At 42.8% G+C, this 27,160-nt stretch overlaps 1 protein-coding gene across 6 annotated transcripts in view; it reads left to right on the top strand.

Annotated features, from left to right (window-relative positions):
* Positions 1-27,160, top strand: part of LOC111963767 (protein SCAI) — a 48,299-nt gene that overhangs the window by 15,785 nt on the left and 5,354 nt on the right. For 4 of the 6 annotated variants that reach the window (XR_011479843.1, XM_023987257.2, XM_023987259.2 and 1 more), the window contains exons 4-14: positions 696-791; positions 1,457-1,543; positions 3,114-3,212; positions 23,136-23,232; positions 23,520-23,618; positions 24,026-24,178; positions 24,281-24,382; positions 24,554-24,682; positions 26,321-26,399; positions 26,516-26,615; positions 26,833-26,914. Coding sequence is in view for 4 of the 6 variants with exons in the window: in XM_023987257.2 (XP_023843025.1) it covers positions 696-791; positions 1,457-1,543; positions 3,114-3,212; positions 23,136-23,232; positions 23,520-23,618; positions 24,026-24,178; positions 24,281-24,382; positions 24,554-24,682; positions 26,321-26,399; positions 26,516-26,615; positions 26,833-26,914 (1,123 nt within the window). In the remaining 2 variants the exon portion in view is untranslated. The remainder of the gene's footprint in view (positions 1-695; positions 792-1,456; positions 1,544-3,113; positions 3,213-23,135; positions 23,233-23,519; positions 23,619-24,025; positions 24,179-24,280; positions 24,383-24,553; positions 24,683-26,320; positions 26,400-26,515; positions 26,616-26,832; positions 26,915-27,160) is intronic. The other 2 variants (XR_011479842.1, XM_023987260.2) reach the window with 2 other exon arrangements.

Here is a 27,160-nt window from a genome sequence, read left to right as displayed (position 1 = left end):
AGCCTAGTAGTTACAGCGTTGGACTAGTAACCGAAAGGTTGCAAGATCGAATCCCCGAGCTGACATTTTAAAAATCTGTCGTCCTGCCCCTGAACAAGGCAGTTAACCCACTGTTTGTTCCTAGGTCGTCATTGAAAATAATAATTTGTTTTTAACTGACTTGTCTAGTTAAATAAAGGTAAAATAAAAATTGTTATGTGGGCTACATGTGCCTTTTWAAAAATGTTTGTAGTTCTTTCCTTSAGCTGTTCTTGTTAAATGATGTTCTGTATTATGTCATTCTGTATTATGTTTTGTGTGGACTCCAGGAAGAGTAGCTGCTGCTTTTGCTACAGCTAATGGGGGTCCTAATAAAATACCAAAAATTCATACGTAGCAACAAAAATGTTGAATAGAATTCACAAAAATAATAAACCGTTTTAAAGGTGATACATGTAGTATTTACACCTGCAAATGGAGTTAAATGTCAATTATATATTTGTAGTAKTAAAGGCCTCCCCAATCCTGCCAAGACAAGGCACTAAGCTCTAATGAAGAGGTGTCCTCACATTACGATTTCTTAATTTGTTATGATGTTGGAAGGCTCGAAGGTTGCCCTTTCTCGCATCCGGAGAGAAGGTTTTAGACTGTGCTACTTAGCTGCATTGTTCTTCCTCTCACTCCCTCTTAACCCCTTCCCCTCTTGTCTCTCGCAGAGATCTTCCCCAGTACCGGCACAAGCAGTGGCAGTCCTACTTCGGGCGCACCTTTGACGTCTACACCAAGCTGTGGAAGTTTCAGCAGCAGCACAGGTCAGCTGACCACTGCCAGCTCCTTTCTCTCACACACATTTCCCCAGATGGATAGATCAAGAACGTTTGAGCCTAGATGATGAGATGCAGTGCTCCGAGATTTTCAATCCCTGCTCACAGAGAATATATTTAAGCAATAAGGCGAGAGGGCGTGTGGTATATGGCCAGTATACCAYGACTTAGGGCTGTTATTAAGCTCCACGCGATGCAGATTGCCTGGACACAGCCCTTAGCCGTGGTATATTAGCCATATATCACAAACCCCCGAGGTGCCTTATTGCTATTATGAACTGGATACCAACGAAGTTAGAGCAGTATAAATAAATGTTTTTGTCGTACCCGTGGTATACGGTCTGATTTACCATGGCTGTCGGCCAATCAGCATTCAGTGTTCGAATCACCCAGTTTATAATTTAGTCTTTAATAACTCAAAAAGGACAGAGTTCAGTTGACTCTCAGGAAGGAGGAAAAACAGTTACTGGTGTCTCCTAAAATGTCAGCATTTAAAATATGGGCGGTGTCTGTTTGTGTGAAGTATACTAGCCTCTATCTTTGGATTGTTATGTTTGACAGTTTAAAGGCCTATACATCTTCAATGTGTTGGCCTAAATGTTCGTTTTTAAACACGGCATTGCTTATTTTTTTCTATTTTTGCTTGTGAGCAGGCAGGTCCTGGAATATCGGCATGGCCTGAAGAGATGGCAGATAGGGGAGGTGGCATCCAAAATAGGCCAGCTCTACTATCACTACTAGTAAGGGTCCTCCAACTGCACCACATCACCACACACGCGCACACCACCTCCATTTTAGGATGTTGTGTCCAGGGGTTGGAATCAAAATTATTTTCCAATTGTTTTGTTTTGAACAGTACCATTTATTATATTTTTGATGTTCCGACCAGCAAAATAAAGTTCTGAACCAGTTCGAACCACAAAMAAGTTATGGTTTATATCATTCCTTTTTAAACCTCAATCTATTTTTGTTTTACATTTATCTCGACATTAAATGACTTCACCAATTGATAGAGCAGCTTGCCATGGAGAAGGCGAGCTACATRCATGCATTGGACAGACACGTGTGGTGTAGGGTGTGACTGAAATGTTGCAGGTGAGGAGAGAGCTGTGCATGAMGCGCTGGGCATCTTGTTGTTATGACATGCATTATCTGAATTAGGCCCACRGAATTATACCTACGGAGGAGTGGCTTCTATGAAGTCTTGTGTGTGCAGAGTGGCACCAGAATTAAAATCAAAACACATCCTACCTTTTTGTAGTTAATACATCCAACGTGATAACTACAGTATCCTCAACTGGCGTTGAAAAAGTGAATCCATTGTTCTCTAATTAAAAAACATCTCTCCTGAAGCACACCTGTAACGTCAGTAGCTACAGTAGACGATGCATGCTTCAGAGGGAGGGAGAGGGGCAGGTAGCCTACACACACACACTGGCAAAGATTTTCAGCTGGCAGGCAGACACTGGAATAAGTTTGAGTGACAGTGATGGCTTTGCATAGGTGCTTTGTTGCATTTGTTTGTGGGACCCCAAAAAATGCCTGGAATGTAAAATAACGTTATTAACCGGTTCCCATGCTTCTAAAATAACGTTTGGGTTCTGGTTCTGTTCCTCAATGTTTATTTTCCAGTTTCCAGTTCTGTTGCCTGAACTGGTYCCAACCCTTGGTTGTGTCACATACCGTCCCATTCATATCCTGRAACATATTGTTGGTCTGATCCATGCTGTAACTTGTGTGATAATGAATCCTGGTTCATACAAATTCTGGTACTTGATAGGGAGGTTGGTCTAGGATCTAGGACCTAGGGGTAGGCCAGAATCTGAATTCGTTATTCGGATGTGCACAAATGKTGAAATTGAAAAAGTACAGTAAAAWWAATATCTGAATATTAACCRCAATTTGTGTAGCCCTGTTTGCATGCACCTGTGAATTAAGCAATACAAATGTACAATGGCTAAAAATAAGAAAACAATATTGTCAACTAAAATGACTTACTTTTTCGGCATTCAAATTAATATGAATAATATGCATACCTGAATTATGAAAGACTGAGACACAATCAAAAACTGGTGGGAAAAGAAACACCCTCTGGGACCTGAGTCCCATGTCTAATTTTTACAGTATAAAAACAAGCTACCAAGCTGACATCATGCAGGATTTGTATTTTATAAAGCRTTCGCTAAAGATTTGTAGTTTTAAGTTGATGAAATCTGTTTCGTTCATACACTTATTSGGGAACTACCTGGTACTAGTGTCACAGTCAGTACAGAGAGGTCTTAGCACACATTTTCTCTTTTTGTGTCGTAGCCTTCGYACCTCAGAAACAAGTTACCTGAATGAGGCGTTCTCGTTCTACTCGGCCATACGCCAGCGGTCCTACTACTATCAGGTCAACAAAGAGGATAGGTGAGTGCCAACKCATGGCATTTTATTGATTAAGAAATGTGTTTTAGCGCTCTGAACATGCCCAATTGGCATCCATTCAGTGTTGGTCTCAGGAGGTTCATGTTAGTCAGAGGCTGTTGTAACATAACAAAATAACTGAACTAAGCACTTAATGGCGGCCTGGGTCAATTGATACAGACACGGTAGGGATAAAAACACATACATTTGTATTTTGAGGGAAGTATCCCTGAAAGTCGGACAACTCAACAATAATGCAATAATAGATTATATGAGTAGCAGGAATAATTGATATACTCGCAACAATTTCAGTGATGTAATAACATTTTAGTTTTAACCTCTTTTTAACCCTTAGAACTTAAATGTTGTGCTAATAACATAGCTRGCTTGCTAATGTTGGAAATGTGGTCAAACTAGCTCCATTGTCCACATTATTAGGGCTGTAAATGGCTCTGTTTCATCATCWTTTGGTTGAAAAGGTGAAAGGTCAGTGATGAAACTTGTCAACTCGTAGACTCGGGGATAGACTGAGTTTCCACCTTGTATCTCCGACAGCATTTGACTGCCCCAATTTACTGGTTCAGCAGTAATTGTCTGTTTACTGATGAACCCGGTGAACGCAGTGATGGATTAGCTGGCTTGCTAACATAGCATGGCAGCAACACATGACATCACATCATTGTAGCAACACAACATGACAGAATTGTTTTCAGGACCCAGCTAAACCACTGAGATGTGAAAGGTGGTGCGTGATTTAGCTTGCAACAATCCAYATTGGGATAATGATACGTTTTTTGATATTTTTTATGATAGTTAAAGGTTTTTATGGCAGGCAGAGCCAAATTACAATCACATTTAAACAGTGCCTTCAGAAAGTATACCCCTTGACTTATTCCACATTTTGTTGTTAGAGCCTGAATTCAAAATGGATTAAACATTAAAGKGAAAACATGTTTTTACAAATGTATGCTAATTTATTGAAAATGAAATACAATAATATTTCAGAAGTATTCACACCCCTGAGTCAAAACATATTAGAATCACCGTTGGCAGTGATTACAGCTSTGAKTCTTTCTGGGTAAGAGTAAGTGCTTTGCACACCAGGATTGTACAATATTTGCCCATTTTATTATTTTCAAAATTCTTCAAGCTCTCAAATTGATTGATCATTGCTGGACTGACAATTTCAAGTCTTGCCATAGATTTTCAAGCAGATRTAATTAAAAACTGTAACTCGGCCACTCAGGAACATTCGCTGTCTTCTTGTTAAGCAACTACAGTGTAGGTGTGGCCTTGTGTTTTAGGTTATTGTCCTGCTGAAAGGTGAATTMATCTCGCAKTGTCTGGTGCAAAGCAGTCAACCAGATTTTCCTCAAGGATTTTGCCTGTACTTACCTCCATTCCATAAATGTTCTTATCCTGAAAAACTCCCCAGTCCTTAACAAGCACACCCATAACATGATGCCGCTACCACTATGCTTGAAAATATGGAAAGTGGTACTCAGTTATGTTTGGGTCAAATCCAATACAACACACAACACTTTGTATTCAGGACAAAAAGTTAATTGCTTTGCCACATTTCTTGCAGTTTTACTTTCGTTCCTTGTTGCAAACAGGATGCATGTTTTTGAATATTTTTATTCTGTACAGACTTCCTTCTTTTCACTCTGTCAATTAGGTTAGTATTATGGAGTAACTACAATGTTGTTGATCCATCCTCAATTTTTTCCTATCACAGCCATTCAACTCTGTAACTATTTTAAAGTCACCACTGGCCTCATGATAAAATCCCTGAGCGGWTTYCTTCCTCTCCGGCAAAYGAGATAGGAAGAAAGCTTATCTTTGTATTGACTGGGTATATTGATACCAGAGTATGTGAGCGGAGCTGGAGTGGAGTGTGCCCAATTTGACTGGAGCGTGTAGCGAGATTCCCAAATGCTGGAGCATCAGCCTTCTTGCCCGCTCCAATTTTGCTACATGCATTTGCAGTCTACTTGTGTCCTGCTATAGCCCCTTGCTTTAGCTACTGTCATGGAGTTCGCTAAATATTTTCATAAAGAAACTGATAGAACACACAGGTGCTAAATTAAGGTGACGTACAAAGATGAGTAGCAAGAAAAACATCAGATATCTTAAACGTTTCATTCATTTTTGTTCTATTACCTATACAATAGGTCATAATTAATTTTGGYCCAATAGGCCTGGCATATTCCCACGTTCAAGGAGCTTTCCGTTTTGATTGGGTTATTTTGCCTAAAAACCTTTAGGCCTAGCTATAGACAAATTTAAAACAGCCTGGCAAGAGTGGGCAAAAAGGTGTTTAGCATCCCCAGTGGCTTTGCAAGTGGGTAGAGGTTATTCACTGCTGCTGGCCTGTTCTCTAGGCACCATCGCATGAGCCTGAAGCCCCAGACTGGCCTAACTCGTGTATCTAAAAATGAAATCAAAAAATGAATTCCAAGGCACTAAGTAATTTTTCATTTAATTTGTATTTTATTCTAAGTCACAGCCTATATGCACAATTGATAGACTGTAATAATTTAATACAATGCTTCAACTGTTCTGCCTGCGGCTATGGAACCCTGACCTGTTCACTGGACGTGCTACCTTGTCCTTGGACCTGCTCTCTCTACCGCACCTGCTGTCTCTAACTGAATGATCGGCTATGAAAAGCCAACTGACATTTACTCCTGAGGTGCTGTCCTGTTGCACCCTCTACAACCACTGTATTATTATCTGACCCTGCTGGTCATCTATGAATGTTTGAACATCTTGGCCATGTTCTGTTATAATCTCMACYCGGCACAGCCAGAAGAGGACTGGCCACCCRTCCGAGCCTGGTTCCTCTCTAGGTCTCTTCCTAGGTTCTGGCCTTTCTARGGAGTTTTTCCTAGCCACCGTGCTTCTACATTTTCATTGCTTGCTGTTTGGGCTTTTAGGCTGGGTTTCTGTACAGCACTTTGTGACATCGGCWGATGTAGAAAGGGCTTTATAAATAAAATTGATTGATTGATGTCCCTACCAGCCTACTGTGTCGCTGTCACGACTTCCGCCAAAGTCGGTCCCTCTCCTAGTTCGGGTGGCGTTCGGCGGTCGACGTCACCGGCCTTCTAGCCATCGCCGAACCACCTTTCATTTTCCATTGTTTTTGTCTTGAAATAATATAAATAATATAGCCAAAATAATTCATTTTCATTCCTCCTTAGGCTCCCTGTCTGTTCTGTTTAATATGACATGTAGCCTATACGAAATGATGTGCACTTCTTACATTCACCTTTTCATGTTTATTCAAGTACCTTTCATTCAAATCTATGGTTTGGTTTCAATACTTCAAAACCAAATGGTAGGTCCAGGTAGTCACAAAAGTAGATGGGTGTTGGTTATATTGGCATTTTTAATGAATGGAGAAAATTTGGAGCTGCAGTTTTTTTCCTTTTGAGCGCTGAGCGTTTTTTAGCGGAGCTCACATGCTCTGATACACCATCCAAAGTGTAATTAATAACTTCACCATGCTCAAAGGGATATTCAATGCCTGCCCCCCCCCCCAACCAATTGGTGCCTTTCTTTGCGAGGCATTGGAAAACCTTCAGGGYCTGTGTGGCTGAATCTGTGTTTGAAATTCACTGCTGGTCTGAAGGACCTGACAGATAATTGTGTGGGGTACAGAGCTGAGGTAGTCATTCAAAAATCATGTTTAACACAATTTTTGCACACAGTGAGTCCATGCAACTTATTATGTGACTTGTTAAGCACATTTTTACTCCTGAACTTATTTATGCTTCCCATAACAAAGGGGTTGAATACTTATTGACTCAAGACATTTCAGCTTTTCATTTTCTATTTGTAACATTTAGAAAAACATAATTCCACTTTGACATTATGGGGTATTGTGTGTGTGTGTGTGTGTGTAGGCCAGTGACAAAAAAAATCCCAATTTCATCTATTTTAAATTCAGGCTGAAACACAACAAAATGTGGAAAAAGCAAAGGGGTGTGAATACCTTCTGAAGGCACTGTATACATTCTGTTGAATGAGCTTTCTAAAAGTCATGGAATCAATAGATAGATAGTGTATTTGGAACTATTCAGACCCCTTCCCCTTTTCCACATTTTGTTAAGTTACAGCCTTTTTCTAAAATTGATTATAAACTCAGCAAAAAAAAGAAATGTCCTATCACTGTCAACTGCCTTTATTTTCAKCAAACTTAACATGTGTAAATATTTGTATGAACATAAGATTCAACAACTGAGAAATAAACTGAACAAGTTCCACAGACGTGTGACTAACATAAATGGAATAATGTGTTCCTGAACAAAGGGGGGGTCAAAATCAAAAGTAACAGTCAGTATCTGGTGTGGCCACCAGCTGCATTAAGTACTGCAGTGTATTTCCTCATGGACTGTACCAGATTTGCCAGTTCTTGTTGTTTGAGATGTTACCCCACTCTTCCACCAAGGCACCTGCAAGTTCCCAGACATTTCTGGGGAGAATGGCCCTAGCCCTCACCCTCCGATCCAACAGGTCCCAGACGTGCTCAATGGGATTGAGATCAGGGCTCTTCGCTGGCCACGGCAGAACACTGACATTCCTGTCTTGCAGGAAATCACGCACAGAACGAGCAGTATGGCTGGTGGCATTGTCATGCTGGAGGGTCATGTCAGGATGAGCCTTTAGGAAGGGTACCACATGAGGGAGGAGGATGTCTTCCCTGTAACACACATCGTTGAGATTGCCTGCAATGACAACAAGCTCAGTCCGATGATGCTGTAACACACCGCCCCAGACCATGACGGACCCTCCACCTCCAAATCGCTCCCGCTCCAGAGTACAGACCTCGGTGTAATGCTCATTCCTTCGACGATAAACGCAAATCTGATCATCACCCCTGGCAAGACAAAACTTCGACTCGTCAGTGAAGAGCACTTTTTGCCAGTCCTGTCTGTTCCATCGATGATGGGTTTGTGCCCATAGGCTACGTTGTTGCCGGTGATGTCTGGTGAGGAGCCTTATAACAGGCCTACAAGCCCTCAGTTCAGCTTCTTTCAGCCTATTGCGGACAGTCTGAACACTGATGAAGAGATTGTGCGTTCCTGGTGTAACTCGGGCAGTTGTTGTTGCCATCCTGTACCTGTCCCACAGGTGTGATATTCGGATGTACCGATCCTGTGCAGGTGTTGATACACGTGGTCTGCCACTGCGAGGATGATCAGCTGTCCGTCCTGTCTCCCTGTAGGGCTGTCTTAGGTGTCTCACAGTACGGACATTGCAATTTATTGCACTGGCCGCATCTGCAGTCCTCATGTCCTTGCAGCATGCCTAAGGCACGTTCACGCAGGTGTTGGTGTTTTTCAGAGTCAGTAGAAAGGCCTCTTTAGTGTCCTAAGTTTTCATAACTGTGACCTTAATTGCCTACCGTTTGTAAGCTGTTAGTTTCTTAACTTCTTATGGCTGGGGGCAGTATTGAGTTGTTTGGATGAATAAGGTGCCCAGAGTAAACTGCCTGCTACTCAGGCCCAGAAGCTAAGATATGCATATTATTAGTAGATTTGGATAGAAAACACTCTGAAGTTTCTAAGACTGTTTGAATGATGTCTGTGAGTATAACAGAACTCATATGGCAGGCAAAAACCTGAGAAAAAATTGAACCAGGAAGTGGGAAATCTGCAGTTTGTAGGTTTTCAAGTCTTTGCCTATCCAATATACAGTGTCTATGGGGTCATATTGCACTTCCTAAGGCTTCCACTAGATGTCAAAAGTCTTTAGAAGGCTTCTACTGTGAAGGGGGAGCGAATAAGARCTGTTTGACTAAKGGGTCTGGCAGAATGCCATGAGCTAARTCRKGCGYGCGGCCGTGAGAGCGAGCTCTGTTCCTTTTCATTTCTAAAGACAAAGGAATTGTCCGGTTGAAACATTATTGAAGATTTATGATAAAAACATCCTAAAGATTGATTCTATACATCGTTTGACATGTTTCTACGAACTGTAATGGAACTGTTTAGACTTTTCGTCTGGACTTTCGCCTGGACTTGCCCGTGCCTTGTGAATTTCGATTGGTGAACTAAACGTGAAAATAGAGCCCCCAGCCATAAGAAGTTAACGACCGTTCCACAGGTGCATGTTCATTAATTGTTTATGGTTCATTGAACAAGCGTGGGAAACAGTGTTTAAACCCTTTACAATGAAGATCTGTGAAGTTATTTGGATTTTTACGAATTATCTTTGAAAATAGGGACGTTTCTTTTTTTTGCTGAGTTTATACTTTTTTCCCCTCATCAATCTACACACACTACCCCATAATGACAAAGCAAAAACGTTTTTTTTAGAAATGTTTGCAAATTTATTAAAACAAAAAAACTGATACCTTATGTAAATAAGTATTCAGACGCTTTGCTATGAGACTCGAAATGGAGCTCAGGTGCATCCTGTTTCCATTGATCATTCTTGATGTTTCTAGAACTTGATTGGAGTCCACCTGTTGTAAATTCAATTGATTGGACATGATTTGGAAAGGCACACACCTGTCTATATAAGGTTTTATAGTTGACAGTGCATGTCAGAGCAAAAACTAAGCCATGAGGTCAAAGGAATTATCCGTAGAGCTCCGAGACAGGATTGTGTCGAGGCAGAGATTTGGGGAAGGGTACCAAAACATTTCTGCAGCATTGAAGAAGTTGGAAACCACCAAGACTCTTCCTAGATCTGGTCGCCCAGCCAAACTGAGCAATCGGGGGAGAAGGGGCTTGGTCAGGAAGGTGGTCAGGAAGGTGACCAAAAACCGATGGTCACTCTGACAGAGCTCCAGAGTTCCTCTGTGGAGATGGGAGAACCTTCCAGAAGAACAACCATTTTTAATATTTTTATTTAACCTTTATTTAACGAGCCAAGTCAGTTAAGAACAAAATCTTATTTACAATGACGGCCTACCAAAAGGCAAAAAGCCTCCTGCGGGGACACATCAGGACAAGAGAGACAACACTACATAAAGAGAGATCTAAGACAACAACACAGCATGGCAGCAACACATGGCATCATAGCATGGCAGTAACACAACAGGACAATAACATGGTAGCAGCAGAACATGGTTGCAGCATAAAACAGGGTACAAACATTATTTGGCACAGACAACAGCACGAAGGGCAAGAAGGTAGAGACAACAATACATCACGCAAAGCAGCCACAACTGTCAGTAAGAGTGTCCATGATTGAGTCTTTGAATGAAGAGATTGAGATAAAACTGTCCAGTTTGAGTGTTTGTTGCAGCTCGTTCCAGTCGCTAGCTGCAGCGAACTGAAAAGACGAGTGGCCCAGGGAAGTGTGTGCTTTGGGGACCTTTAACAGAATGTGACTGGCAGAACAGGTGTTGTATGTGGAGGATGAGGGCTGCAGTAGATATCTCAGATAGGGAGGAGTGAGGCCTAAGAGGGTTATATAAATAAGCATCAACCAGTGGGTCTTGCTACGGATATACAGAGATGACCAGCTTACAGAGGAGTATAGAGTGCAGTGATGTGTCCTATAAGGAGCATTGGTGGCAAATCTGATGGCTGAATGGTAAAGAACATCTAGCCACTCGAGAGCACCCTTACCTGCCGATCTATAAAATATGTCTCTGTAATCTAGCATGGGTAGGATGGTCATCTGAATCAGGGTTAGTTTGGCAGCTGGGGTGAAAGAGGAGCGATTACAATAGAGGAAACCAAGTCTAGTTTTAACTTTTGCCTGCAGCTTTGATATGTGCTGAGAGAAGGACAGTGTACCGTCTAACCATACTCCCAAGTACAGGTAGTCACACCTGTGGCGAGAGGGGCATTCTTCTTACCGAACCACATGACCTTTGTTTTGGAGGTGTTCAGAACAAGGTTAAGGGCAGAGAAAGCTTGTTGGACACTAAGAAAGCTTTATTGTAGAGTGTTTAACCCAAAATCCGGGAGGGGCCAGCTGAGTATGAGATGGTATCATCTGTATATAAATGAATGAGAGAGCTTCCTACTGCCTGAGCTATGTTGATGTAAATTGAGAAGACCGTGGGGCCTAGGCTACACCCTTGGTGACAGACAGGCAGTAGCTGAGACAGCAGATGTTCTGACTTTATCAGGGATGCAAACTAGTCACTTTTCTGCGAAATTCACATTTTGAATCCAAAATTGTTCAGATGAGAAAAGTTTGAGGGGGGGTGATGCGCGTTTGGAGCAATACTGGCTGTATCCAAGGCTCAGCCAATCGTTAACAAATAACAAAATGCAGCATGCGACTGAAGAGCGAAGAGATTACCAACTTACTAGTTACAGCATCAGAGCGCGCTCTGGAAAGACTGCGGAGAGTGGAAAAGCAGTTTGCCAGTTACATCAGAAGTGAGGACGAAGAGGTTGTTGAGAAGCCTGCCGACGGAGGTGAGAAGGTGATGAAGTGTACTTAAAATAATTGAGTTTATCAGCTCATTATGGTGTGAAAATTAGCTGAAGTTAAAGTTAGCTAAAGTTACAACATCAGATGAGCTAACATTAGCTATGGTATTAACTGGTATACGACTCCTTAACGTTCCTCAAGCTATAACGTTGTTAGTTGCTCACTGGACCCTGATGGAAATCTGTGAGAAATGTTAACTAGATAGTTAGTACTTAGTTCATAGATAGCTAACGACTTAATGTTTTCCCTCTGTGGTTAATTTTCAGAATGAGAGAGTTAGGTGAAGACGAGGCGTTGTTTGTTTACAAGTGGATTCAGGGATTAAGTGTAGCTGGAGCTGGGCCTGGTTTAAACTGGGTGTCACTATAGAGGTGAAAGGAACTTTCCCTCTTTCTCACTTTTTCAATACAGTGGATAAAAAGGGGTATGCTAGGTGTACTCTCTGCCTGAAAGAGAGAAATTATGCCAACAAAAGGTCTAATGCTCTGCTGGAACATTGTAGAACAGATGTACACAGGCAGAAAGTGTACAATGTAATAACAACGTGCAGTGTAGCTCAGATACAGCTCAGGGAGACACCACCAGCACCATTCCACCAGGGGCCAGAGAAGATTAGGGATCAACAGGCTCAGCTTCCCGTGCCCACTATAGACCGCATAGCAAATGCAGTGGTAGGTGTGTTAGGTCAGCAGCATCACTATTTGAGGAGTCAGCATAGCACATGTCAGGCAAACTGTTAGTATAGGTAAAATAAACACTGTTGAGCAATTTACACAAGATAAAAAAATATGTAGTGTGCCTACTTTTAGTTAATTTCATAATTTGTGTCTTCTAGGCTATGGTCCTTGGTGTCCTAGCAGAGCATTCCCTCCCCTTCGTTTGCTCCAGTAATTGTTGGGCTAGCGCAAAATCTTGCCCTTGACAAGGTGGCTTTGGAGAGGATGAAGCTCTCAACAACCGTGGCATCCTACAAGATGGTCCATGGCCTAGTGCGGACCTTCTCCAAAATGACCTTCTCAAACCTGAGCAGGTTTCCCTTTTCTTTGAACTTGGATGAGAGCACATCTAACAGCAACAAGAAGGTTGTTCTCATATTTAATTATTGCTTTCTTATATCTATTTGCCATTCTATAGTCTCTACTCTATTTGCACTACTTTTATCTTGTTTTAATATTCTCTTACCTTACATTGTTGAAGAGCTCAAGGAACAAGCATTTCATTGTCCAGTCAACATATGTTTACTGTGCATTTGACAAATAAATCCTGATTTTATTTGGTTTGATTTGAAGGTCCTCTCCATGCTAGTAAGCTACTACCATGATGACATGAGGAAGGTGGTGGTGGAGTACTTGGGGTCCCTGGAGGTCATCAAGGTGAATGTCGTCAGCTTGGAGAGGGCGCTCTGCCACTTCTTCAACCATAACATCCCATGGAATATTCTGGTGAGCAAGACCGGCATCGAGACAAGGATCCGTCAGATGCAATGTCCAACCCTGCTCGACATTGATGGAGACTCCTGTCATCACATCCACAATGCGCAAAGAAGTTTGCAGAGCCCTTGAGCAGCTCTTCAATGATCTGCACACTGATCATCAGTGGTCTCCAGATCAAGTAAAAACAAGTATATTTGAATGTTTGGTATTTACTTATCACTCAATGTATGAAATTAATTAAATCTTTATTAATTTGATTCATTAATTCATCTGAATACTGAATTTATTCCAAATCTATCTTGTTTCTGTGCAATCCTATCTTAAATGATGAAGAACAATAAAGGGGCAGTATATGGAAATAAATAATTTCATAGTCTCTTTTTGTCAGATGATGTACCTCAAGGAAATATGCCGGTACCTGAACATCCCTGCCTCCAACCCTCAGAGGTTTGTGCCCCATCGCTGGCTGTCCACATGTCAGCATTTCGACACACAGAATGCTGCCGGCTTACAAGGCCCTGTACTACGGGTTCCTGAGCAACGAAGACCAGGAGCTGTACAAGGACCCACTGGAACACATTTATAAAGAACACCACGTGAGCGAGAAGGCACAAGCGCGGATCAAGTCTTTGCACGAGGACCTCAACAGAAAAGGTGAAGGTCATCACTAGTTCTATGTTAAGCTTAGTATTGAGTTTGTTTACATCATGGTTACCAGTGATGAGCAAAATGTACCTTATTGACACTTAACTTACTGATTCTGTTTCCACAGGCATGAAAGTAAAAGTAAAAGTTTTTTTTTTTAAAGTAAAAGACTGAAGGAAGAGGGTGACCAGGAAGGTGTGGCATGAGGGCACTACAAGTGACCTACAACTCAGCATTTACGTGGGTGTACTGGCTATCCTGAAGGAGTACGTAATGGTTTTTCAGATGGGTATTTTCTATCTGCGACTGTTGGCTATACTTGTATATACAATATTGTATTTCACAACAGTTTGTTTTACATTCACAGGGTAGCCAGATGTTGGTACATAAGCTCCACGACAAACAGCTGTCAGCTTTTTTCTTGCTTCGTCAAAGCTGAATACATAACTAAAGTGTCACCCAAGACTATGGGAGTGATGGTACTTCAGGAGAAGATGCTGCTGTCTGCCAGGGAGATGTGTGTGGTGTGGGAAGCAGATGGATTCAGAACCAGGAATCCTAATCATGCTGTTAGTACCCTGCAATTTAAATTACATTTAATACGTTGATATCTTTTTTGTCATTGTTTCAAAACATGTAGTAATTGTCAGTTTTGTGGTGGTCCATATTTCAGCTGCTGAAGTCTTTCATGGAACAGGTCACCAAAGCCTACACCACCTCTGCACTTCACATGCAGAATAAGTTGCCCTTGTAAAGTCACACACTGAGGTCACTGTCTGCTCTGGACACGATTTTGAGAGGCCACTCGCAGGCAGCGACCCAGTTGAAGAAGCTGAGCGCAATGTTGGGCCACCTCTCACCAGCCAGCAGTGATCTCCACCACGAGATCATGTGATACAACATCGATCCATGCCTGGCCAGCTTCACAGAGGGAGATGGCATGGTGGAGTGGTGAGCTCATGTCTTGGCCCAGACACTGAAGTATCCAGCCCTGGGTAATGTGGTGAAAGGTGCCCTCTCCGTCTTTCATGGTACCAGGGTTGAGTCTTTGTTTAGCTGGAAGAACGACATCATTGATACATGAAGCACCAACATGAACATCTCAACGTTCAATGCAATACAGACTGTGAAGTACACCCTGCAGTCCAGGCAGAAGACCGCAGTGGAGATGTTTAAACGGGAGGATGCTAGGTGGACCAAAGGCTCTGCAGAAACATCAGGTCAGCAGGAACAGTAGACAAGACACAGTGGCAGCAGAGTCTGCTGGAAGACCGAAGACGACATCTCGAGTATGGCTGTCAGCCATCTGGAAGTGCTCAGGAGAGCAAGAGGGCGGCAGCTGAAAGGAGAAGAGGGCGAGGCTCAAGCATGCTGCAAAAAAGCGCAAGTGGGCACTTGAAATACTTGTCCAGGCTAAGAAAAAGAAGTAGGGGAAAACCCTCTACCCAGCCATCGCCTTGCTCCAGTACTCTCCCTTTGTCAAATAAATCCCAGATTGTTCCGGGCCTAGGACGCGGCATCTGAGGCCTGTTTTCTGCCACCATTTACCTTAATTTTATGGACTATGTTTTTATGTTTGCAATTCATATATTATTAAAAGAAAGTGTTGTGAAAACGTATGTGGGTATAGGAAAGGAGAGTTCTATTTGTGTTTCGTTTAACTTCCCCTCTGAAATGTATTACCTATGAATGTTCTGTTCTGTTGGGCAGTACAGTATCATAGGGACTGTTCCTGAAAGCTGGATCAATGAGTTAGCTAGCTAACTTTCCAGAATATCTGGAAATAACTCCATCCTTTGAGAAATATTGACCTAAAATGTATGTGGCATTATATTGACTCGACTACATAAACCAGTATAAAATATTAATGAATTGTTTATTCTGTGGACTTGAGTGTCATTTGCAGTAAAGTCAAGGCAACAAATAGAACATGATAGAATGGCGCCGGAGAGGATGGCTGACGTTTTACGTGCTCCTAACCAACTGTGCTATTTTGTTCGTTTTTTTGCGCTGTTTGTAACTTTAAAAAAAAAACGTATTTTGTACATAATGTTGCTGCTACCATCTCTTATGACCGAAAATAACTTCTGGACATCAGAACAGCTATTACTCACTACGAACTGGTAGACGCTTATTCCTTTAACGAGTCTGACGAGTCTGATGTGAAGGATATACTGCTTTCCCAGGAACAGGCCCAAATCCTCGTCATTTGTGTGAAGAGAAGACAACGGAGAAAAAGGGGGCGGATGTCGGGCTGCCTTCCGAGAATTCGTAGGCGAGTGAGTAAACCTCCACTGCCATGACGTTCTATTGGCAAACATGCAATCATTGGAAAATAAAATTGATGACCTACGAGCAAGATAAAACTACCAACGGGACATTAACTGTAATATCTTATGGTTCACTGAGTCGTGGCTGAACGATGACATGAACAACATACAGCTGGCGGGTTTTACACTGTATCGGCAGGATAGAACAGCAGCCTCTGGTAAGACAAGGGGTGGCGGTCTATGTATATTTGTAAACAACAGCTGGTGCATGATATCTAAGGAAGTCTTGAGGTTTTAATCGCCTGAGGTAGACTCATAAGCTGTAGACCACACTATCTACCTAGAGTTTTTATCCGTATTTTTCGTAGTTGTTTACATACCACCACAGACCGATGCTTGCACTAAGACCACACTTAATGAGCTGTATACCGTCATAAGCAAACAGGAAAATGCTCCTAGTGGCTGGGGACTTTACTGCAGGGAAACTTTAAATCCTTTCACCAAATTTCCACCATCATGTTAAATGTGCAACCAGAGGGGGAAAAACTCTAGACCATCCTTACTCCACACACAGAGACGGACAAAGCTCTCCCTCACCCTCCATTTGGCAGATCTGACCATAATTCTATCCTCCTGATTCCTCCTTACAAGCAAAAATTAAAGCAGGAAGCACCAGTGACTCGGTCAATAAAAAGGTGATCAGATGAGCAGATGCTAAGCTACAGGACTATTTTGCTAGCACAGACTGGAATATGTTCTGGAATTCTTCCGATGGCATTGAGGAGTACACCACTTCAGTCACTGGCTTCATCAATAGCCCACAGTGACTGTACGTACATATCCCAACCAGAAGCCATGGATTACAGGCAACATCCGCACTGAGCTAAATGGTAGAGCTGCCGCTTTCAAGGAGCCGGACTCCAACCCAGAAGCTTATAATAAATCCCACTACGCCCTCCGACGAACCATCAAACAGGCAAAGCATCAATACAGGGCTAAGATCGAATCCAACTACACTGGCTCCGACGCTCGTCGGATGTGGCAGGGCTTGCAAACTATTACAGATTACAAAGGGAAACACAGCAAAGAGCTGCCCAGTGACACAAGCCTACCAGATTAGCTAAATTACTTCTATGCTCACTTCGAGGCAAATAACACTGAAACATGCATGAGAGCATCAGCTGTTCCGGACGACTGTGTGATCACGCCTTCCGCAGCCGATGTGAGTAAGTCCTTTAAATAGGTCAACATTCACAAGGCCGCAGGGCCAGATGGATTACCGGGACGTGTACTCCGAGCATGCGCTGACCTTCTAAGTGTCTTCACTGACATTTTCATCCTCTCCCTGTCTGAGTCTGTAATACCATTTTTCAAGCAGACCACCATAGTCCCTGTGCCCAGGAACACCAAGGTAACCTGCCTAAATGTCTACCGACCCGTAGCACTCAAGTCTGTAGCCATGAAGTACTTTGAAAGACTGGTCATGGCTCACATCAACACCATTATCCCAGAAACCCTAGACCCACTCCAATTTGCATACCGCGTTAACAGATCCACAGATGATGCAATCTCTATTGCGCTCCACACTGCCTTTTCCCACCTGGACAAAAGTAACACCTATGTGAAAATGTTTTTCATTGACTACAGGTCAGCGTTCAACACCATAGTGCCCTCAAAGCTCATCACTAAGCTAAGGACCCTGGGACTTAACACCTCCCTCTGCAACTGGATCGTGGACTTCCTGACGGGCGGCCCCAGGTGGTAAGCGTAGGCAACAACACGTCGGCCACACTGATCCTCAACATGGGGGCCCCTCAGGTGCGTGCTCAGTCCCCTCCTGTTCTCCCTGTTCACTCATGACTGCACGGCCTGGCACAACTCCAACACCATCAAGTTTGTCGATGACACAACAGTGCCTGATCACCGACAATGACGAGACAGCCTTTTGGGGTAGTTGTCCTGTGGCCCTGTGGTGCCAGGACAACTACCTCTCCCTCAACGTGATCAAGACAAAGGAAATGATTGTGGACTACAGGAAAAGGAGTACTGAGCACACCCCCATTCTCATCGACGTGGCTGTAGTGGAGCAGGTTGAGAGCTTCAAGTTCCTTGGTGACCACATCACCAACAAACTAACATGGTCCAAGCACACCAAGACAGTTGTGAAGAGGGTACAACAAAACCTATTCCCCCTCAGGAGACTGAAAATATTTGGTATTGGTCTTCAGATCTTCAAAAGGTTCTACAGCTGCATAATCGAGGGCATCCTGACTGGTTGCATCACGGCCTGGTATTGCAACTGCTCGGCCTCCGACCGCAAGACACTACAGAGGGTAGTCCGTACGGCCCAGTACATCACTGGGGCCAAGCTTCCTGCCATTCAGGACCTATTTACCAGGCGGTGTCAGAGGAACGCCCTAAAAATGGTCAGATTCTAGCCACCCTAGTCATAGACTGTTTTCTCTGCTACCGCAAGGCAAGCGGTGCCGGAGCGCCAAGTCTAGGTMCAAGAGGCTTCTAAACAGCTTCTACCCTCAAGCCATAAGACTCCTGAACATCTAATCAAATGACTAACTAGACTATTTGCATTGCCCCCACCCCCTTTACACTGCTGCTACTCTCTGTTATTATCTATGCATAGTAACTCTACCTACATGTACATATTACCTCAATTACCTTGACTAACTGGTGCCCCCACATTGACTCTGTACCGGTACCCCCTGTATATAGCCTAGCCTAGCCTCGCTATTGTTATTTTACTACTGCTCTTTTTTTCCATTTCTTTTCTCCCCAATTTCGTGGTATCCAATTGTTAGTAATTACTATCTTGTCTCATCGCTACAACTCCCGTACGGGCTCGGGAGAGACGAAGGTCAAAAGCCATGCGTCCTCTGAAACACAACCCAACCAAGCCGCACTGCTTCTTAACACAGCGCGCCTCCAACCCGGAAGCCAGCCGCACCAATGTGTCGGAGGAAACACCGTGCACCTGGCTACCTTGGTTAGCGCGCACTGCGCCCGGCCCGCCACAGGAGTCGCTGGTGCGCGATGAGACAACGATATCCCTACCGRCCAAACCCTCCCTAACCCGGACAACGCTAGGCCAATTGTGCGTCTCCCCACGGACCTCCCGGTCACGGCCGGCTGCGACAGAGCCTGGGCGCGAACCCAGAACCTCAGGTGGCACAGCTAGCGCTGCGATGCAGTGCCCTAGACCACTGTGCTACCCGGGAGGCCCCTTTTACTGCTGCTCTTTAATTATTTGTTACTTTTATTTCATATTGTTATTATTATTTATTTTTTAATTGCATTGTTGGTTAGGGCTTGTAAGTAAGCATTTCACTGTGAGATCTACACCTGTTGTATTCGGCGCATGTGACAAATACAATTTGATTTGATTTGAAATAACATTGGATTGTTTTCCTGAAAATGTTTAGCTGTGAGTTAGGTTCACATTAACCACTTTTACAAACAGAGACTGATCGTGTAGATCATATTCTTTGTTGTTTAATTAGTACACAGTTAACCTGCATTTCAAGAAGGGATTCAGCCTAAAAGTCACTAGAAATTAGAATTTTAAAGCTGATTTAAAATAAAAATCCCCTTAGCAGAGATGTTTTGTGTGTTTCAGTGCAAAGAAAATGTGTCACCTTTTTGGGTCCTCACCAGTTTGCATCCCTGCTTTTTACACTGTACTCTTTGAGAGAGGTAGTTAGCAAACCAGGCCAAAGACCCCTCAGAGACACCAATACTCCTTAGCCGGCCAAAAAGAATGGAATGGTCTACCGTATCAAAAGCTTTGGCCAAGTCAATAAAAATAGCAGCACAACATTGCTTAGAATCAAGGGCAATGGTGACATCATTGAGGACCTTAAAGGTTGCAGTGACACGTCCATAACCTGAGCGGAAACCAGATTGCATACCAGAGAGAATACTATAGATGTCAAGTAAGCCAGTCAGTTGATTATTGACAAGTTTTTTCAACACTTGTGATAAACAGGGCAAAATAGAAATAGGCCTATAACAGTTAGGATCAGCTTGATCTGCCCCTTTTAAATAATGGATGAACTGTGGCTGCCTTCCAAGCAATGGGAGGCTGTCTCTCCCCAGAGAGGAGAGACAGGTTAAAAAGGTCAGCGATAACCTTGGCGATGATAGGGGCAGCAACCTTTAAAGAATAAAGGGTCTAAACCATCTGACCCAGATGTCGTTTTGGGGCCAAGTTTAAGAAGCTCCTTTAGCACCTTGGACTCTGACCTCCTGCAGGGAGAACCAATGTAGCGGGGCAGGGGAAAAAGAGGGAGGAGCATCAGGGCTATTCAGTAAACAAGAAAGTTCATAGTCAACAAAGCATGCAGGAGTCATGAGGCAAATAGCAAAATGCACAAAAAATACAATATAATGACTTGGGGCTAGCCATTGTAAGTTCAGAATCACTCACCCCATCTGTGAGTGTGTGCTGGAGGAGAGGGGGGAGTGTGGTGGGGGTACATGTACCAGACAGGGGGAGACAAGCCAGGGCAGACGACGAACAGATTGCCAGGTGGAATCTAAGCAGCAGTGCAGCAGGCAACGGGAGTAGGTCACACCCACTTGGGAGAAGCTTTTATTTCTGGAGGCAGAGTTCTTGTAGAAAATGCCAGTGGATGGTCTCTGAACAGCGGGAGGAGGCTTCAAGGCCTCCGGATTTGGGTGGGGTAGCCTGCCATTTGTTGGGCTCAAAGGCTTCGACACCTCTCACTTCACACCTCAGTGCTAATTGAAGTTGTATCTGGTCTGTCACCGTTCGCAGGTTGGATGGTGTCCTTGATAGTATTAATCCTTCCAGGTAATTTGGTCCAAAATTAAGTTGTATGTTTGGAGTTTTGATCTGGAGTGAAGGTTTTGCTGTGGAGGGTAGCATCCTGTATAGTTTATCTAACTCCAAATATATATTTTTGTAAAAAACATGTTGGAAAATGTGAGAGCTTACATGCAGCTGTATCTCTCTCTCTCTCTTCCCTGAACTCGATCTCTGCAGCACTCCACCAATCAGGCCTTTATGGTAGAGTGGCCAGATGGAAGCCACTCCTCAGTAAAAGGCACATCACAGCCCGCTTAGAGTTTGCCAAAAGGCACTTAACCTCTTTAGGCTATAGAGCGGTATTTTCACGTCCAGATGAAAAGCGTGCCCAAAGTAAACTGCCTGCTACTCAGGCCCAGAAGCTAGGATATGCACATTATTATAAGATTTGGATAGCAAACACTCTGAAGTTTCTAAAACTGTTTGAATGATGTCTTGCGAGTATAACAAAACTTATTTGGCAGGCGAAACCCCGAGGACAAACCATGCAGGGGGAAAGAAATTGAAGTCACTCTTTTCAATGGGTTTTCTATGTGGATCTAGTTTTCTAAGTCAATTGCTTGCTGTTCCTATCACTTCTACTGGATGTCAACAGTCTTTAGAAATTGGTTGATGTTTTTCCTTTGAGAAATGAAGAAGTAGGGCTGTTCAGAACGAGGGTAGAGTCTAGTGTACTGTTGTGRTTGGGGCGTGCGACCTGAAAGCTCGCTCCACTTTGTTTTTAAGAGCGTCTGCTAAATGACTTAAATGTAATGTAAATGTTTTTATCCGCTATTGAACGTAGTTTATCCCGTCTTACATTTTATCGATTATTTACGTAAAAAAATACCTAAAGTTGTATAAGGAAAGTTGTTTGAAATGTTTGGACAAAGATTACAGGTAACTTATTAGATATTTTGTTGTCATGTTGCGCTACTTGGAACCGGTGTTTTTCTGGATCAAACGCGCCAAATAAATGGACATTTTGGATATATAACGACGGAATTAATCGAACAAAAGGACCATTTGTGATGTTTATGGGACATATTGGAGTGCCAACAGAAGAAGCTCTTCAAAGGTAAGGCATGAACTATATCGTTATTTCTGAATTTTGTGTCGCGMCTGGCGRGATGAAATATGATTGTCTGTGTTTGTTTGATGGGGTGCTGTCCTCAGATAATCGCATGGTTTGCTTTCGCCGTAAAGCCTTAACAAGAAGTTAAGCTTTATTTTGACATATTCCATGTGTATTTTCAAGAATGTTAAATATTTACAATTCTGTAGTTTGAATTTGGCTCCCTGCACTTTCACTGGTTGTTGGTCAGGTGGGACGGTAGCGTCCCATCTAGCCTAGAGAGGTTAAAGGACTCTGACCATGAGAAACAAGATTCTCTGGTCTGTTGAAATTAAGATTGAACACTTTGCCACTGAATGCCAAGCGTCACTTCTGGAGGAAACCTGGCACCATCCCCACGGTGAAGCATGGTGGTGGCAGCATCATGCTGTGGGGATGTTTTTCAGCTGAAGGGATTGGGAGACTAGCCAGGATCGAGGCAAAGATGAACTGTGCAAAGTACAGAGAGATCCTTGATGAAAACCTGCTCCAGAGCGCTCAGGTCTCCAACTGGGGCGAATGGTCACCTTCAACAGGACAACAACCCTAAGCACACAGCCAAGTCAACGCAGGAGTGGCTTCGGGACAAGTCTCTGAATGTCCTTGAGTGGCCAAGCCAAAGCCCGGACTTGAACCTGATCGAACATCTCTGGAGAGACCTGAAAATACCTGTGCAGTGACGCTTTCCATTCAACATGACAGAGCTTGAGAGGATAGGATCTGCCAAGAAGAAATGGACACACTCCCCCAAATACAGGTGTGCCAAGTTTGTAGCGTCATACCCAAGAAGACTCAAGGCTGTAATCGCTGCCAAAGGTGCTTCAACAAAGTACTGAGTAAAGGGTCTGAATACTTACGTAAGTGTGAGATGTCCTTTAAAAAAAAATATTAGCGAGAATTTCTAAAAACCTGTTTTTACTTTGTCATTATGGGATATTGTGTGTGTGTGTGTAGATTGATGAGGGGGGRAATTATTATATMTTTTTAAGAATAAGGCTGTAACAAAATGTGTAAAAAGTGAAGGGATCTGAATACTTTCCAAATGCACTGTAATGGTAGAATACCTGCAGTGACAAAATTGTTGATGACAGCGTGAATGTTCCAAAAGCTCGATTAATTTAGTCCTGGTGCAAAACATTTGACTTGTGTGTTTTTGTGCTTACCAGGAATGACTCACTGTATTTTGYTTAGATTGTAACACAACTCTCCTTCTATTGTCTCCGCCCCTCATGTCAGGCCTGAGTTGGTAGTGAAGAAACTTCGGTATTATGCCCGCTACATTGTAGTTTGTTTACTTCTGAACAAGATGGACCAAGTGAAAGTGCTGGTCAAGGTAAGAAACCTGAGAAAAACAAACAAGAACCAGAGGAAGTTCTGAATCCTTCAATCTCATTTGTATTTATTTCGGCCTTTTTTTTTGTATTGTTTTATTATATTGGGGTTTCGTATAAAGTGGAGAAACAGAAAACACAGGAACAAAGAACACAAGTTTCAGCCTGAAATGTTCATTCTAGTAAACCTCTGACTGTAATTGAAATATATTTCCTTTAAGATCCTACAAGCAGCAATAGTTTTTAAACTGTATGTTTGTGTACATAATATCTGTCTCCCGTCCTGTAGGAGCTGTCAGAGGAAATTGAGGACTATACGCAKCGATTCAACACAGAAGATCAGTTRGAATGGAATCTGGTYTTACAGGAAGTGGCAGCTTTTGTGGAGGTCAGATCCCAAAGAATAACCGACTGAATCACCTGATGCCTTTTACCTTCTGTTTCTACTGCCTATTGCCTACTATGAAAGGGGGAAATGTCATCATAACTTATGAATGAAGGATATAGCAGCACTTAAAGGAGGCCTCCACAGGTCAGCAAACATTAGATAAGAAGGATGTTGCCCAACGACCATTACTAAAGTACATACCAGTGACTAACCTATTCAACATGAAGTACTGTATTTCATTCTGGATTTTGGGAGGGAAATTATGATTGTACATTTCTGTAAATCTTTAATTTGAGTGAAAGACAATCCAGTAGCACACACGTGCTACTGGAATGGTGTGCACAATGGAGTACAAGGGAAGCTGTGCATGATACAATTGTAAAGTGTGTGTTTGTTTCTGTGAGCAGGCAGACCCAGTTGTGGTGCTGAACAATGAAAATACTGTGGTCATCATATCCAATCGGCTACAGGAGGGGGGCATGCCTCCGTTGGAACAGGGCATGGTGGTTGGTCAGCTCACCCTGGCAGATGCACTAATCATTGGCAACTGCAACAACCAGGTGTTTGAACGCATACATTCTAGTCTAAAGCCCAGCCCTATAACGACCCCTAGACCAGTCTGTAGACCCACATTCTAAACTATATTATTTTGTGTTTGTCAGGTGAAGTTCAGTGAGCTAACCATCGATATGTTCCGCATTCTCCAAGCTTTGGAGCGGGAACCAGTCAACCTGGCCACAACGACATCTAAACATGGAACATTGGTGAGGGGGAATACTGAAAATGCTTATTACATGAATGTCTTGTGGACAACGACACATCCAGAATATTGCAAATGTAAAAGTCTCATGCGATTTCGGGCGAAAGGCAGCGCTGGCAACCCTGCATGAAACCTGTCCTTTAAACAGCTGCTTACTCACTTTCTTCCTTCACAGGCCCTTACCCCATGTCTTCCTTCACAGGAACCCAGCGAGAAGCCAGCCAAGAGAGAGAACCCTCACAAGTACCTGCTGTACAAGCCAACGTTCAGCCAGCTCTTCACCTTTTTGTCTGCCTCCTTTAAGGTCAGTCTCCATCTGACCCCCCCCGTCCCCCGTCCCCTCTGCTCTGCCTTCATGTTCCAAAATGTCGGCTTAGCCATGCTTGGCTGAGCTGAAGAAAGTTGTTGCTACTTTTAATCTATTTTTCATCACTCCCACCTGTATCTGGCTTTTTTAAGCTCCGGTGGTTTTTGGAAATTGCCAATAACTTCTATGTAGTCCATTTTAGTGGTACAGTCCTGTGCTAAAAATGATCAGTCTAGCTTACCTCTGAGATAATTTGACATCAAATCAAGTCTTACCCAATGGAAATGTAACCACTGAACAGAAGAAACAACATATCCTGTTTTAGAGTACATCCTAATGGAAAACAAATTAGAATTCAACTAAATTTAAATTGAAGGAAAGGTTCTATCAATTCCCTGGGTCATTTCATGTTTTCATGTCTCTGAGTTATTGGCGTTCAAGCAGGCAGAAATCCATCCGGTATGACGTAGCATTGTGATAAATTCGCTCTCACTACACTGGAAGTTAATAGGGATATGCATTTTAGATCACAAAAACGTCTATCATACATGTCAGATTTCAATACTGACCGATGTCATAACTCGGGAAGATGTCTTCTCTAAAATATGAGCAATGGCTCATTCGAGTGATATYCCTACCTCGAGAAATGTGTAATTTAACAGAGGGTCTAGCACTTTTTTCCTATTTGTCTACYTCTTTAGTCCAGGGTACATTGCAWGGTGTCGTTGCCAGAGATATTATAGAAAGGAGATAGGAATCCAATGAATGAAGGAACGTATAACGCCCCACCCAGCAGGCTGTTGACCAATTGCGTTCACTTTGTCACCCTGCGTCACGCGGTTGTTAAGCTAATCGCCATGCAATCCCTTCTCAAAGTCAGTGTTTATGTCGAGGAACGTGCCTATTTTCCTTAAAGTACGTAATGTCACGATTCCAAAGCTATACTATATTACAGATAGCAAGTTAATTATCTCACATCTCTGAAAAGATTTGTAATGTTGTACTTGTTGTTGATGACATTTGTGCTAATGTTGGGTTTTGAGCTAGCGCCCAATAGACTCCCATTCACTCCTTGACGAAGAGTGGTACTTGTCCCAGAATCGCCCAGAATGCACCGAACAGCCCATTGACGTAGCAATGGCAACGTTTCCCATCTCCTCAAAAGTATATCTGCCATTGCTAATGTCAGACTCCACTCTGTGAGGAACATTGATCTGCAGGTTGAACATGGTGAGATTGTAGACTCCTAAATTGATAGCTGTAAAATCACCTAAACAAACTGCACTACCTACCTACTTTACATGCTAATATTGTCTTTGGTATTATTAAGTGTAGCTACGTTTGCTAGCTAGCTAGCCAGTCAGCCCATAGAGTGCATTGCATTGTGGATTTTTTTTGTCAATTTAAGCTGCAACAGATTTCCACAACTATTTTCCATGTTGCAAACCAACCTTATTATAAAGCCAAAATGAAAAAAGAATTCTCCAAAAATATTGTTCTCACATATGTGTTTATTTAACACTGTAAATAGATTTTTTTCTTTAAATGTATATTTTAAATACATTAATGTAGGTTTGACCAAGCTCAAAACATTTATGATGGTATTGGCTGATTTGAGGTGGTGTTGTTTTGTAGGAGTTGCCAGTGAACAGTGTGCTGCTCATCTATCTTTCAGCCACTGGAGTCTTCCCTACTGGATGCTTGGATTATGAGGGTACACCAACATTTTGTAAACACACACACACTCACTGATCAGCTTCTTGAAGCAGGAGCTGAAATTAATCTRATCATTTCTTCCCAAAAATGTATTTAACTTTGTCTTTCTATCAGGACCATATGACTTTGGAGGAGTCCTCACCAACACRAACCGTGATGTGRTCAACGGGGAGACGGTGCAGAAAAGGAACCACGCCCAAAAAGAGATGCACTGGTAAAGATCAGGCGCTGACAGTCCACTGTCCTCAATGTTTTCTAACGTTTGGCAGACATGAGATGCATGTACAGTATTGGCCTTTAAAAAGTGACATTGAACTTTTCGCACAGCCCATGTTTTTTATAAACACACTCTACGATATTTGCCAGAAATGGTTGTTTGTACAATGTGTGCGCGTGTACATGCAATGACTGTTGACTCCTGTATGCCTTAGCCTTCACCCTGGGGACTTGTTCCCTTTCACCCGGAAGCCGCTCTTTGTCATTGTGGACTCCTCCAACAGCACAGCCTATAAGGTTGGTGAGAATTACATTCATCACAATTAAAAACAAATGTGTTAAGGTGATGGTAATGGTAACTTTGAGGCGCTTTTCAGACATTGCCAAAACACTCTACAAATTGTTTTCATTAAGATTTTCATCAGCATACTTAAATTGGTTGATGGTAGTTCATTGGATTTTCATCTTATTATTATTATTATTATTAGTTGTATAAAAACAAAATAATCAAGGTGCCAAAACACAACGCTGGGGGAGCACCAG

This window comes from Salvelinus sp. IW2-2015, linkage group LG5 (genome assembly GCF_002910315.2).
Source record: "Salvelinus sp. IW2-2015 linkage group LG5, ASM291031v2, whole genome shotgun sequence".
Lineage (NCBI taxonomy): Eukaryota > Metazoa > Chordata > Actinopteri > Salmoniformes > Salmonidae > Salvelinus > Salvelinus sp. IW2-2015.
Note: the sequence above shows the minus strand (reverse complement) of the source record. Positions and strands in the feature narration are given on the sequence as shown.